Consider the following 15,320-nt stretch of genomic DNA (forward strand, 5'->3'; position numbering starts at 1 on the left):
TGGGTGGCTTGGCTCTTTACTGCTGGATCTGACTTTGCGCAAATCCTCTCCAGCTGTCAGACTCCAGTCTAAGAGATGGGGAGCCTGAGGCACGGAGATGGGAGTCCTGAGCTTCTGGGTGGGCAGGGTTCGTTGGACTCCTGGTCCCGTATTCCTTTTTTAAGTTTTGTTTTGATTTCAGATTTGCAAAAACATTTCAAGAATAAAACCAAGAATTCTCACATATCTTTCACCCAGATTCTCTGCATGTTAGCATTTTTATTTTGCAGTTGTTTTGTTCTTTGCTGTCCATGTTTTTAAACACATTTCCCATGTGTAGAATTGTTTGTCGAAATGATGCCCTTGAATGCTTGAGTGCTTCAGAGTCTGTTTCTTCAACATAAGGATATTCTCTTTCATAACCACAGTGTAGTGGTCAAACTCAGGCAGTGACAATGATGGTGATACTCCTGTTGCCTTATTCAGATGAGCATGGGGTGAGCTGCTTTGCCGGACTTCCTCAGTATCTTATCCTGCTGTCTTGTTCTTCATGCTGCCATCAGAGCTGATTCTGATGTCATTTTGTTGAATCATGATTTTCCACTGTAAAAGCTTTCACAGTTCCCCATTTCTTATAGAGTCAGTTCCAACTGTGTTTCATGCTATTCAAGGTCTCTTTTTTATCTTTCTAGCATTCTCTGGTTATGTTAATCAGAATAGTAATTGTAATTATATACTTCTGTAGTACCCTGTAGTGTTTTCAGCTTATAAATAGTACTTCCAATTATAATTATAAGAACTCTAAGTATTTGGCTCTAAAATCTGGTTGACAGTTGCACTTTTTAAAAAAAAACTTTTTCTTTTAAATTTTTGACTTAAAGTTGCAATACTGGTAGTATAGTACAGAGAGTTTTCTTCCACTCCTTACCTGTTTCCCTTACTGTTAACATATTGCATAATTATATATATATAATTATCAAGAAGAGGAAATTCACACTGCTACTGTATTAACCAAAATATAGAATTTACTTGAATTTTACTGTCTTTTCCACTAGTGTACTTTTTCTGTTCTAGGATTCTTTTCACACTTTATTTAGTTGTTATTTCACTTCCAGTCTACAACATTTATTCAGTCTTTTCTTTGATGACCTTGACATTTTAAAAAAAATATTGTTATTTTGTAGATTTATCACTTAATTGAGATTTTTCATGATTGGAGTAAGGATATGCATCTATTTTTGATACCTTGATAACTTACAAATTTGAGATTTTGTTTTGGTAATACTTGTGTCACTTAAAGATATATTGTGTCATCAGACTAATTCAAAGGCCATACTTAAACAGAGGCCTGTTTTTGTTGGAGTTTTGAATATGAAGGAAGCAGTGTTTTTACAACGTGGTCTGACTTGGTAAATGTTCTCGTGTAGCTACTTCAGGATCCTGGTTCAGCAGTTTGAGGTGCAGCTCCAGCAGTACAGACAGCAGATTGAGGAGCTGGAGAACCATCTAGCCACCCAAGCGAACAATTCACACATCACCCCACAAGGTAACATGCTTTCTGTGGTCATTTTTTTAATAGTGCTTTACTAGTCTTAAGCTGCCATAAGACAGTTTCCTTTAAAGTCATTGATTAGATCTTTATTTCTTACAAATATAAAATGCTATTATGAACGATTATGATATAATGGGCAGATGTCCTGGGGCCCACCTCCCCCGGATTACTGATAGAGAGAAGTCCTTCTGTCAGTCTGCTCTGCTGTCTTCTCTCTTCCTTGGAAGTATTGGTGTAATTTTTTTCATCCCACACGTTAACTGTACCAAGAAATGGACTCAAGTAATAGAAGAATAATATTGATTGTGTTATATATGTATTTGTGTGATAATATGATTTTCTTTTATAGATTTGTCAATGGCTATGCAGAAAATTTATCAAACATTTGTAGCTTTAGCTGCACAGCTTCAGTCTATTCATGAAAATGTGAAGGTGAGTTCTCATTCCGTATTCATTTATCTGGACATCTGCACCAAGTGAAGTATTTGTTCATTTGCAGGACAAAAGTGTCCATGCTCATCACAGAAATAGCTCAAATTACTTGTAAGTGAAAAAGACCAACTCTGAAATAATCTATAATATGCCCAGACACAACCGGGCAAGTGTTCTGTGCAGTGTGTTAACTTTTCATCAGCTTATTGTAAATGACTTTCCACATTCATACATGTACTTGTTTGCCATTGTTTTAGTAGTTAAGCAGGATTTTGTTGCATGTATGTGCAGTTTGTTTAACCCATTGTCTTTTGTTGGACATTTTGGTTATTTCCATCTCTTATAGCACTATAGAAGGTAAACATTCTTAGTAGCAGAATCATTTCCCACTGCTTGAATTTTATGTATGTTTTAAGTGTTTATTGGACCCTTCATAAAAAAAACTTGCTAACATTTGTCCCTTCTAAACACAGGAAAATGTATTTATCAAAGAATAAAGATAAAAAATTTGTCACTGAATATTTTGAGTATTGTGTAATATATTCATTTTTAAAAATTACTCGAGCAAAATAAATATAGGTATACTTTACCAATCAAGCAAATATAATTGGTCTTTCTTGGATTTATATATGGTCAGAGAAAACCTTTAAAATTCAAAGCATCCAAACTTGAATCTAGATAAATTCTTAACTGTATAGATGAGAATTTCATGGAGATTACCAGTGTTTCCATTTTTATTCTGATGCATGGTGATAGAATTTTTTAAAGTTAACCACTTAAATCATACTATTTTTGAAGTGATAGCATAGTTCAGACCTTTTGCTTTGATTGATTAAAAATTTTAAGCCAAATCTTTAAAATAACTTAATTTTTAAAAAATAATTTTAAAGGAGGAATTTTTATTAAATTCTCTTGAAACTTTGTAATAAGTGTTTAGTTTTTTAAAATGCTGAAGGTGGTTCTATCTTGGCACTTTGAAGTCTGTGTTGTGCAGATGTTTTTCTTTCTTGTCTTATTATCAAAGTTTTCAAATATATAAAAAGTAGTATAAAGCTGATTTATTTAAGCTAAACTCTTAAGGAAAGTATTTAATAATTCCAGGGTGAAACAGAATCATTCCTATTCATAGCCTTAATTAAGGAAGATGTTGTTTTGGGTAATCCTACCCATTTTATGAACTTGGTCATTTTTTCTTGGGCTTCCCTGATAGCTCAGTTAGTAAAGAATCCGCCTGCAACAAAGGAGACCCTGGTTCAATACCTGGGTCAGTAAGATCTGCTGGAGAAGGGATAGGCTTTACCCACTCCAGTATTCCTGGGCTTCTCTTGTGGCTCAGCTGATAATCTGCTTGCAGTGCGAGAGACCTGGGAAGATCCCGTGAAAAAGGGAAAGGCTACCCACTCCAGTATTCTCTCCTGGAGAATTGCATGGACTGTATAGTCCATGAGGTTGTGAAGAGTCAGACACGACTGAGCGACTTTCACTTTCACCATGTTATTCTCACTGTAAAATAATCAAACAGTATTGATAAAGTATACCCTCCAAGCTCTCTTTGCTTTGGTGACATTTTAATATGTGTCACCTGCACCTTTTAAAAGGTATTTAACATATATTTTATATATATATATATATGCATATATATGTATTTAGTAAGCTTTTTTTTTTTAAAGCTGTTTACATCTAAGTTATCCAAAGGTTGGCCATTAAAGGGGAAATTGTCATGGAAAATTAGAATATTTAAAACGGAATTTTAGATACTACTCTGCTTGTCTGCAAGCTCTCTAACTTAAAGAGTGCCTCAGGAACCAGAATATGCAGGCAGTTGATTGTAAAGACATATGACTAAAAGCAGGAAGACAGCGTACAAAGGTGTGGTAGAACTCTCAAATTCACCACTTCCCACACCATGCATATGCTGGTGCTCAAGTGCTATCATAACTTGGCATTGGCAAGTTAGATGAAGTATATAATGCTGGCAGTGTTTTTGATCTGTCTTTGCTAATTTGTTGCATGGTTATATTCACTCTCATATTGTCAGAGTCAGCACAAGACATGATTAACATGTTCTATTTTTCATTCCTGTAGGTGCTGAAAGAACAGTACCTTGGCTACAGGAAAATGTTCTTGGGAGATGCTGTGGATGTGTTTGAAGCCAGGCGAGCAGAAGCCAAGAAGTGGCAGAACGCACCCCGAGTCACTACTGGACCCACCCCCTTCAGCAACATGCCAAACGCAGCAGCCGTTGCCATGGCTGCAACTCTTACACAGCAGCAGCAGCCTGCTACAGGTCTGAATGCATTCAAGTTATAGCTTCTTACTGTTAAAGTGCAGAACACTGATGTGCATTTTTATGAGTCTTCCTTTTGTGTTAGCACTGAAGAAATTTCTGAGTAACTGTTCCAGTACAGTCTAAAAATTGTGATGGACACAATTATAAACATATACCTGATAAAAACACAGGGTAGTCTTAGCAATAATTAATTATACATCAATTAGATACTGAATATTGTGAATTTACTTCATGTTATTTGCTGTGTTGCCATAAATGCCCTTTAGAACATGGTGTTTCACTACTGAATTACATTTAAGAACCGATTCTAAATTTGTGACTGTATCGTATATTGTTTTAAAGTCAGAGGTAAAGTAGCCAGAGGTTGCATTCTTCTCTCTGTGATGCTGACAGGCGGTGTGTTCTCACGTGCAATGGTTACAGAATGCCCATACTCAGGATGAAGTATGTCTTTTTTGACTGAAGGTGTGTTGAGAGCAGTAGGTTTGTATAATGACTGGAAACAGAACAGACCTTCTTAACCAAATTTAGAAGAAGGTACATGCTGGAATTGTTCATACCTTTTAAAATGAACAGAACAGTGGCAAGAGCAGGAAAAAGATGTTTTGAATTGCTCTGGATTGTGCATGAGGTATGTGCTGGAAGGAGCAGATGAAATACCTGGGGAGATACTGGAAAGCAGATAATTGTAGTCCTTGGTTTAATTTCACTTCCTATGAGAGAGACATTTCTGTGGTCCAGTTCTGCATGTTTAGTTTGGTCCTGGGTCTTTCAGAGATGATTGTCTTTTTATTTCTGCAGTCCCTGTTTTGTCAGGCTTGAAGTGTGACATATAGAAATAGTCTTAATGGATACTGATATTTTTTACTCATTCATACATTTTTGAATAGTGCTTATGAGTTACTTTGTAGCTTGTGTCTTTCTGAGAGTTCCATAGAGTCCAGTAGTAAGTTACAGTGTGCAAAAGCAAAAAATGTGCACGTCTAGATTGCATTCAGGCTGCCTCTGCAGGGGAAGCATTCTCTGGGTTTTACTGTTGGCAATTTAAAAAATTGTTCTTCACACTTAGAGATGACAGAGTTGACTTAACCATCAGTAAATGGCTGATAATGGCTTTATGTCAAATCCCCCATGTTCCGTGGCTGGACCCGTGTGGACAGTGGCCCACATAGGCACTGTGTAGTAGTTCTCCAGCTGGCTAGGGTGTAGGACTGCATTCTTATATTACAGAGGGAAGAAGTCATTGTGGCATTGGTTCCCAGCGGGTCATTGTGGGCTAGAAATCGAATCAGCCCTGTACTGGTGCCTTCAGTTCTCCTGATGATTTATTTAACCAGCTCATCAAACTAACTGTAGTACCAGTTTACTTTTCAGAGCAAATATTGATTCTAAAATAGACCAGAGAAAGCAGGACTTGGTTAGGTATTCTTTAAACGTAAGAGATTTCTATTCTAATCAGTAAAACTGGAGAAAAGTCAGTTATCTAAGCTGTTACGCTATAACGGAATTATGTTCTGTGGTGTACGCTAAAATAGAGGTAAAGTCACCTGTTGGATTTTTGTTTTATATACTTTCTTATGTAGGCAGTCTTGAGAAGTTTGTAGGTTTCTTTGCATACGTTTTGGGCTTAGAAAGATACTTGTTCCTAGGAAGATACTTGTTCTTTCTTTGAGTGCCTCCTCTGTGCCAGACTCCAGGGTTAGCAAGGTAAACAGTAGAGATGCGGTCTGTGCTCTCTGTAGTGGTGGAAAATATTACCTTACTTTACAGGAACCATCCTGAAGCACCCTTTGCTCATGTGCTTGGGTTCTTTCAGACCTTTGCCAGGCTTTGGGGACACTGACTGCCTTGTACCTTCCCTGCATTTGTGAAGCCCATCTAGGGCTTTCTGATCAGGTGGCAGGAATTGTAATTTATTAACCTAAACAGTCTTACAGTGTTTTCATTTTGCATTGTATGGATTTTTGGACTGAGAAGCTGAACAATAGTGATCATTTTGTGCTGTCTTCTTGGTTCCCTCTTGTTTCTCTGAGGGTCTCCATGCTCCGTGGCCCATCCTTTTATGCCTGTCCAGGTCAGTCAGGATCCGCTGCTTTAGTCGTGTCACCCACCACTGGAGTGAGACTGAGCAGCTGTTAGATGCACGCAGCCCATTAGAAATGCCCTCTTTATTGCATTGCGCTTTGTACCTGCGTCTTGTCCCTTATGTACTGTGACTGGTGAAATCTTTAAGTGCCAGTAACAGAATTTAAAGACCACCTAGATGAAGCTGGGTGAGGCTTGTATGCTGTTTTTAGTCAACCCTGTTGGTCTGTGCAAGGTTTGAGTTGTTGGGGGGCTTTGCTTCTGTTTGCATATAGGTTCTTGACTTTATTAATGTAAAAAAAAGCAGGCTGCTACCTTCTGAAGGTGCATTCTGTGTAGTCTTTCTTGGAGGTGGAAGTATGGACGTAAGTGACTTCATGATCCTCCTTCAATGTCTTTTAATGAAAAAAAATATATAATAGACCTAAGGCCTGTGTGATTTATGGTTATTGCTTCTGAAAACTGAAGAGAATTGATGACAAACTCCGCAGGCTATTTATGTATGAAATTAACTTCGTATGTGGATAGATTACATGCTGGCAGATCTGGAGCACACTGTTCACCTTCCTTCTGAAGCCTCTTAAAAAGCTTAAGACGTCGACATTAGGCTTTTCAGTGTAATTTTTACTTAGGATAGATTGTTTTAAGCTAATGAACTGGGAATAAGTTTTGCTGTTGTGTTTTGATGCTTTTAAAAGTTCTTGGTGTTTACATAAAAAGACTTTTCTCATGTGACTTAACTGCTGTTTTTAAGGAGAGCTGAGACATTTTGTTAGGAGTTCCTACTTTCTAGCTTTTAGTGTAGGTTTGGACATTTAAGGTGTATTGCTAAATAGGAAACTTCTTCCTTTGAGTTTCTTGTGGTTTTACAATTTTGTTGTATGTAATAACCAAAGGAGCATTCCCCACTAAATCAATGAGTAAAAATTTTCAAACGGGGGGGAAAAACAGTTTTTGTTTTTTAACAAAAATTATTACTTTAAAAGATAATGATTTAGGAATAACCATCCTAATTACGTTAGGTATTTTGAATGATCATTGAAAATTATAATTAAAAAAATTTAGCACTTTAGTCCTTTTCCTGTGAATTCAGTTTTACTTTTAAGAAAGTAGAATTTATCCTGAAAAATATGAATTAAAGTGCTAACTTGATTTTGTTATGTGTGAATATATTATACAGTAACTTTTGTAAAATGTTACTCTACATGAAGGTTTCACTTTGGGCAATCACTGGGATATGTTACTACTAACTGGGTATTATTTATGGAACTAAGAGCCTCTCGTTGAATGACTAATGACTATTCAGATTTTGAGACAGATTTCTTGAATTGTTTACGTAATCTTTGCCTGAAGGATGTAGATTCTGCTTTCTAATAGTGAAACTAATTTATATGGTGGCCAGAGTGTAATATATGCTAATACTTTGGCATGGGAGATATTTATCATGAGTTTTTACTATTAAAAAATGTTATACATTTGCCTACTAGTTTTATAAATGATGTTGCCTTCAGAATTTGTGTGAAGGTACAAAACTCAAAATATCATGTACCTGTTGTGCAATGGAAAGTCTTGTCATTCTTAGAGTTCTTGATTACCTATATCCTGAATATTAATGATTAGAGTTGCTCTTAAAAGCAGACCCGCACACAACAAAAAGCATGTTATGTGAGTAACTCTTGGGACTTGTAGGGCTGAGGGCTGTGGTGTATATTATGCTCTAGGGTCTTCCACCAGCAGTGCCTCCTATGAACACGTGACACTTAAGTCTCTCAATGTTAAAGAAACTGGACGTGTGTTTTCTACATAATACTTCTGTTAGAAATAAGAAGGTAATATGCTTAGTTTCTTTTTCATATAGTAACATTTTACAAAAGAGCTGCTAGGCAGGTATTTTATTCTCAAGTTGATCTCAAACTGGATGTAAAAATTTAAATCTTTTCTAATTTATTTTTTAATAGTAGTGTAAGAACTCTGGCTACTGTTGGTGTTTCTTTATTTTCTGGGTAGAAGCTATTTGGAAAGTCCAGTTTCTGTCCCAGTGTAGCAAAATGTAGTTTCTTAGTTTCTTTTTTCTTCTTTCTTTAATGTTTTATAATTTTACACTACCTTTTTGAATAAAGAAACCTCATTCTTCATTGAACAACTTGAAGGCTTTGATTTCTTTAAGAAGTCTAAATATCAGTTTGTATGTTACTTTGGCAGTTCCCTCAACTTTGAGATGCACTGATCACTGTGCTTGAAAAAGACAAGACTGAAGATTGTACTATGAAATTTATCAAATAATTTTCATAAATTATCAAATGAGAGATTTTTAGATTTTTGTATTCTGCTTAGTTTAAAAAAAAAGTAGTTAAAAAAGAGAGGCTAGTAAGTTTGATGCTATTCTTGCCAAACAAACTCAGCCAAAATCTTTAACAAATGGGAAAAGGATGACTTAATCGTTTTGCATCTGAGTACATTTTCCAAAATGTTGAGAAGAAACTTCTGAATTGAAATCTTGAATGTATTGAATCTGTCAAGGTACACAGCAGTGCCTTTGTAAATGTTCATTCTCTATCTTATTTAATCAGGTGATAAGTGGTGTGATGTAGCAGAGCCTAATAGTAGAACTCAGTTATCACTTTTTGTGAACAAGTTGGAATTGTCATGTTACTGTGTAATTGATTTGCTTTAAAATGAACAATAAATTTAATAAAATAAAACATTGTCTTGTTTTTTATCTATTTATTTATATCATTTATATTTTCTGTAAGAAATCCTGCCTAGTTTTTGGTACTTACACTTATGAAGTAACATGATGGTTTTGCATGTTAGTGTCAGTCTCTTTTGATCAATTGGGACTTGACTCTAACAGTAAGGAGCTTATTTTAAAAAGAAAAAAAGTAAAAACCTTTACTGATTACAGCAACTAATCTTAACAGAAAACAACTGGGGAGATCTAAAATCATTCTAGAAGTGAAACTAAAAGAACTATAATTTACAATACATTAAAGATTTCAAATTATTTAGTAGGTTAAACTAACACTCTTTTCGTATGGTAAGCCTCTTTTGTCTTAAGTGTGAACAAGTTAATTTTTTTTTTTAATTTATTTTTGAATAGGTAAATCTGCTGGGACAGATAAATTAGGCTGGGGAGACATCCTGAAAACTAAGTTTTAGCAAATAGAATTTGTTAAAAATAATGACTGTTCATTTTAAAATTAATTTCATAAAGAAATTTAATCTTGAAAGAGTAAGGCAAATTTGTTTTTTTTTCCCCCCCATTTTTTTTTTTTTTTTTTTTTTTTTTATACCAGGGCCACAGCCATCTCTGGGAGTTAGTTTTGGAGCGCCATTCGGCTCAGGTATTGGCACTGGCTTGCAGTCAAGTGGCCTAGGTTCTTCAAACCTTGGAGGTACACTTTAACTTTTCTCGTATTGCATTGCACTATGATACATTCGAATTGCTACTAGCCTGTAAAAACCTCTAAGAGGATCTGCTCTTTGGGAAGTTAAGGTTCTATCTGGCCAGAAAAAAAAGGATTCTCTAAACATATCAGTGCTTTCTAAAATTACTAAATCTAGAATTTTAAAAATCATTTCATCTCTGTGAATAGTAAATATAAAAATGTATTAAAATCAAATGGTAAGGGTGTTCATATTTTCAAAGCAATATGCTAAAATGTGAACTTGAAAATTGCTTATTTTTATTAAATTAACTTTAAAAAGTTAGTTGGAATTCAAACTACTTCTGGACAGACATTCTCCTAATCATCTTTCTTTTCTGAAAATGCAGCTCTTTAAATGGGGAAATAATTGTATCATAAATTGAACAGCCCAACTCTGTCCATTTCTAAGCACTTTTGGCCTATTTGCCTTTATGTATACTTCTATACATAAGCAACTAAGTTTATTTCAGTAGTTTTTATAACATAACTAGTAAGGTAAGTCTTCTGCAAAATATGCTGAAGTACAAATGCATTCCCAGTTCTCTGGTGTGGGTAATTGTAGGTTGATTGTATTTTGACAGGTGCATTGTCATGTAATGAGTATTGCCATTAGAATATATCATCATAAGAGGCAAAGCCTGTTAGCTATATGGTTATGTAATATATTAGACTGTGTTAGGAATTACTAGAATTAATGGCAGATAGCATTATTCCTGTGGTCTGTATTCCAGTTTGTCACCATATTTCATAGAGTTACAGGCAATAATACTATCAAACTCAATAATTTAGATAAACTGTTACAAAGTAGCCGAAGATGATTTTGAATTTCATTTTCTGAGCACTTGAAACAAGTCTTCAAGTAAGTAGCAGACTCTGCTCCAGAACTAATGAACACATGCTCTTTATTTAAGTTGTGACTAATATTGTTAAGGGAGAAACCACGCTGCCCCTACTCCCAGTTTCTCAGTGTTGCATTGCTGGTAATGTTGCAAGAGCCTGTTCTTCCTGCGTAGAATTAGTGACTGACTCTCATGTGGTCATGCACTTTCCCAGTGCTGAACTTAAATGAAAGTGTTTTTTTAAAAAGGAAAATAAAATTACTATGCGATACATTGTGTTTAAATTGTTGTGCATGTGCTTATTTATGAATTTAGTCTTTTTTCTTTCCAAAATGAAATAACCCCTATAGATAACATGTATATGTGTTTGAGGAAAGTCATACTTGGATGGTCACTGAAATTTCTAGCCTGTTTGGGAGAGAAAGTACCATTCTTATTTTTTTATGGCTTTGTTCTTTAAAAATTACTGAGGGGTTGTAAGCTTAGTCTAAACAGATGTAAATGTTTTGTTTGAGAATTGATCTAGTTCTCCCAGAAGCCTTAGACAAAAGGGTAAATAGCAGACCTCCTCAGTAGGGCCGTGGTTTTCAACACTGTTTATTGTTGGTGTGGCTTGTCAGTATCCTTCACCTGTGTTTTACCTCCATGTGTCTCTCTATCACCCCCACTAGGCTTTGGAGCTAGCTCTGGTTTTGGATGCAGCACCACAGGGGCCTCCACATTTGGATTTGGAACAACAAATAAACCCTCAGGAAGTCTTAGTGCAGGTTTGTGTGTTTTAGCCTGAATTTCAGGCCATTAGGTGCATTATTTTGAAAGTATGAGTCTTGTTACGTCCAATATCAAAAAGAGATCCCTGATTCAGTTTCTACCCCTGGATGAAGCCTACAAGCCTGATATTCATATAGCTTTCTCTCATATGCTAAAGGTCAGGTTAGTAGAACCTTTCTAACAACTTAAGTTTGATACAATAAATAATAACATATGCTGTTAATGCTGTAGACATTATTTTGAATCCTAAGACTAGCTTTATGCTTAAACAGTTTTTCATTATTACAAAAATAAACCCACTGTGAGTTTTAACCCAGTTTTTATCATTATTCATTCAGGAGAATAGTTGTTCTCCTGAGGAGATACCGTTACATAAGTTATACATTGTTTAGTTGCATGTCCCTCTGATTTTAAGAATACCAGTCCTACAAATGATGATTAATTGAATGCTTTGCTTTTGAAGTAGGTATAATCTTTTGACATTTCTAGTAGAGAATTCCAAATTCCATCTGCTTTTGCATTTTTTCTATATTTATAAATAATGACTTGTTATATTTTATTTCCTTTTTTAATTTATTTACTTTTTGTGGTCTCGCAGCACAGCTTGTGGGGTCTTAGTTCCCCAACCAGGGCTGAGCCCAGGTCCTTGGTAGTGAAAGTGTGGTGGATTCCCAAGCACTGGACCACCAGGGAATTCCCAATAATGACATATTTTATTGTACAATGCTTAGGGATTAAAAGCATGCCTAAAATAACAATAATTTAATGTGGATTAACTTTTTAATTGAGGAAATTTTAAGGAAATTCCATTTAAATTAAGTAGTATTTAAAAATCAGTAGTTCTCAGGAAGTAAGATAATAGAATTCAGTGGTATCAGGATTATAATTTAAATATTATTTGCTAACATTAATTAGCTAGGCAGTATTTGAACTTAACTGTGTGAAGGCTCTTATAAAATAGTAACAGTTGGTACTGCTCTTCCATGTATTCTTTGTCCTGAAAATTGTGGTTTGAGGCTTTCTTAGAGGACTTAGAATTGCCAGGGTAGGTCCAAAGGTCGGGAAAGTCTCTCCTCTACATTTTGATAAAGTGTATATGGATGGCTAAGGGGGAAGGCACCTTGGCATATTTAATTAACACAAAAGTGACTGCCAACTTGAAGTTTTCTGTTGATTTCAGTTACTTGTGTAAGGTTTCTCTCTTGGCCTGGATCATTCACCTTGTGTCTATAATAGGGCCACTTAGCTGTCAGCTGAATTATTTTCCTGTAAAATTCCATGTTAGAAATTTAGGGCCCTAAGACATTTGCTGTTTTCATGGGTTATATATTCTTTCAGCTAGAGAATTATCCCCATTTTTTACATTTGTTTTTGTGACTTAACTTCTGATATGAATATTTTCTTCCCTAAACATAAGGCTTTGGCAGCTCAAGTACATCTGGGTTTAACTTCAGCAATCCTGGCATCACGGCATCAGCGGGTTTGACATTTGGGGTGTCCAATCCTGCCTCTGCAGGCTTTGGGACAGGAGGACAACTCCTTCAGTTGAAGAAACCTCCAGCTGGAAACAAAAGAGGAAAAAGATAAACCTATGGGTTGATGTGCTGAGAGAACCCATAGCAGCATCATTCATTCTCTGAGTCTATTTTTCTAAAGTTGATGCAGTAAATAAATTGCATCCCAGGAGATTTATAAAGTTTTGATATTTTTCCTTACTTCTGGAATTTTGAACTCTGTTCTTGTTTGCCATGCTAAACAACTTTTCTCTTGTGAATTTGAAACCTAGTTGTATATCTTTCGTTATTTTGATTCTCAGTGTAAGAAATATTCTTATTACATCACTGATTGGTAAAACCTACTACTATTTAACCTAGTGTTTTAGCAATGTTTTTGTTGATAAGGTTTACATTATGTGAATATATGCACATTTGTTTCTTATATGGATGTTATGAACTCTAGGGCCTATATTAGAATCTGTGTTCCTTGACAAAAGGCCTTTTGAACTACACTGCAGGGCATCTTGTGAATATGTATGTAAAATATATACAGGAAAATACACACAACCGTGTGTGCATATGAAATATATATTTACAGACCTACAACTTTTGCCTCAGACTGTTCCCTTTTTCTAAGGGTGTTCCATTTTTCACCTTTTATGCTTCAAATCCTCAGTGCTTGTAGAATGAGGAGCTAGAGGTACCGGGTCTTATAGTTACTTGCTTAAAGACTTAGTGAAATGGTTACTGGTGTAAATATTGGCCAACTCAACAGCATTGCCCCCAGTCTTCCCCGTTTTTGTTTCCACCTTAATCTCAGCAGCTCCTCCTGTCGAAGGCTGCTGTGAGACTGAGCAGACATATCTGTCAACACCTTAACTCCCCTATGTATTCTTATATCCAAGATGAACCTTCAGGAGCATGTTTGAATTCCAGACTGGTGTCTGGGGGCAAAGAGCTTTGGAGCCAAATTGATTCTATGCAGGTGTAGGATGCACTATTATTTTAGTGGAAACTTTTCTAGCTATTCCAATACAGAGTTCTTTCTTACAGGGCTATTGATACTGACACCAAATGGAGTGGCTTATCAGCCTCTTTTATGTCTTAAGTAAGTGCATAATTTGAAATAGAGAAACGGTATATTTTAAGGAAAAAAGTATTCTCTGTAGCAACAGTAAACTATCCCCTGTTTTAACAGTGAACAGAAAGCTCCAGATAATAACACAGAGACATGTCAGGTTGCATCTGTGTATCATTAGTATTAGTGATAGAGAGTGGGTGAAAAAGAGAGCCCTTGGAAAGAGAACTGCCTTAGCCATGATTTCAGACAGAAACCGTTATGTAGACCTATTTATCTTTCAAGTACAGTTTTCAGGTGAGATGCTGAACATGGAATTTCATTGAAAATAGTTTAATTTTTTATATAGAAGGTTTTGTACATAATGTGCATCAAGTGAATATTTTCAGAATCATTTTCACCAAGGCACCTTTTTTTCTAAAATAGGTATTACATACAATATATATACATATATATATATTTTAGTATAATGTTAGTTGGGTTTGACAAAAGTGTTATCAAGTCTGTTTTATTTATCTGCATATATCGATGATTGGCTTTTGGAGTTGAAGTTTTTGCACCTTGATGCATTAAAATAAGGAAAATGCTTTGTTTCTGAGCACTGAAGTTGTTTTTATTTTTTGCATACTTCTCTAATACTGCAGTCCCCAGATCCAAGTTTTGGGGAAGGGTAGGAAAACATGTGTTTAATTAAATACACAATTACAGCAAACTTTTTTTTAAAAAAGGACATTGCCTTGTGCTGCAAAAAATCTGGATATTTATATTTCTTGGATTTTTTCTTTGTATTTTACATTTTAATATGTTGACCATTGGGACTTTGTAATGAATCTGTTTGTGACAGGAGTTTAAATGTGTCGTCCCCGTGTTCACTGTGTCCCTACTCTGTCCAGAGCCTGTCATGATGTAAACAATAAACTTTACTGTGTCAGCTGCTTTGAATCTTTATAGGCGTCAGTAGTCGTTCTTAATACATAATTTCCTTATTATTCCTTATTATTTCCTCTTTCATTCTCTGGTTGGTTTTTAGTGTTTTGTTTTCACTGGTTTATACATCTTGCTTTTTTAAAAAACAAAAAAGGCTGAGTACAAGATAGCAAGTACTTCATCACTCGCTTTTGTGTTTGCAAAATTATAAAAACATTTAAAATTATAAACAAAAATACTGAGTGAAAAGTGAAAGTTGCCTTCAACTCCTGGGCCCCAATCTGACTCTCTTCCGCACAGTGTCCACTCTTCGTAGTTTGGTGTGTATCCTTTCAGACCCTTTAAAGAATGCCTTTCAACTTGTATACAGATGTTCGTTCTTTTTCTCTCATTTTCTCACATTTTATTCTCTTAGATCCTTTTCCTTTTTTTTTTTAACAAGT

At 35.4% G+C, this 15,320-nt stretch overlaps 1 protein-coding gene across 2 annotated transcripts in view; it reads left to right on the top strand.

The window, feature by feature from the left end:
* NUP58 (nucleoporin 58) overlaps positions 1-14,896 on the top strand; it is a 30,482-nt gene extending 15,586 nt beyond the window's left edge. The window contains exons 10-15 of one of the 2 annotated variants that reach the window (XM_006070952.4): positions 1,407-1,525; positions 1,881-1,963; positions 4,049-4,250; positions 9,635-9,733; positions 11,277-11,372; positions 12,794-14,896. In XM_006070952.4, coding sequence (XP_006071014.1) covers positions 1,407-1,525; positions 1,881-1,963; positions 4,049-4,250; positions 9,635-9,733; positions 11,277-11,372; positions 12,794-12,963 — 769 coding nt within the window. In that variant the 3' untranslated portion in view covers positions 12,964-14,896. The remainder of the gene's footprint in view (positions 1-1,406; positions 1,526-1,880; positions 1,964-4,048; positions 4,251-9,634; positions 9,734-11,276; positions 11,373-12,793) is intronic. The other variant, XM_044927296.2, reaches the window with a different exon arrangement.
* The last annotated feature ends 424 nt before the right edge of the window (positions 14,897-15,320 follow it).

Source organism: Bubalus bubalis, chromosome 13 (genome assembly GCF_019923935.1).
Source record: "Bubalus bubalis isolate 160015118507 breed Murrah chromosome 13, NDDB_SH_1, whole genome shotgun sequence".
Classification (NCBI taxonomy): domain Eukaryota; kingdom Metazoa; phylum Chordata; class Mammalia; order Artiodactyla; family Bovidae; genus Bubalus; species Bubalus bubalis.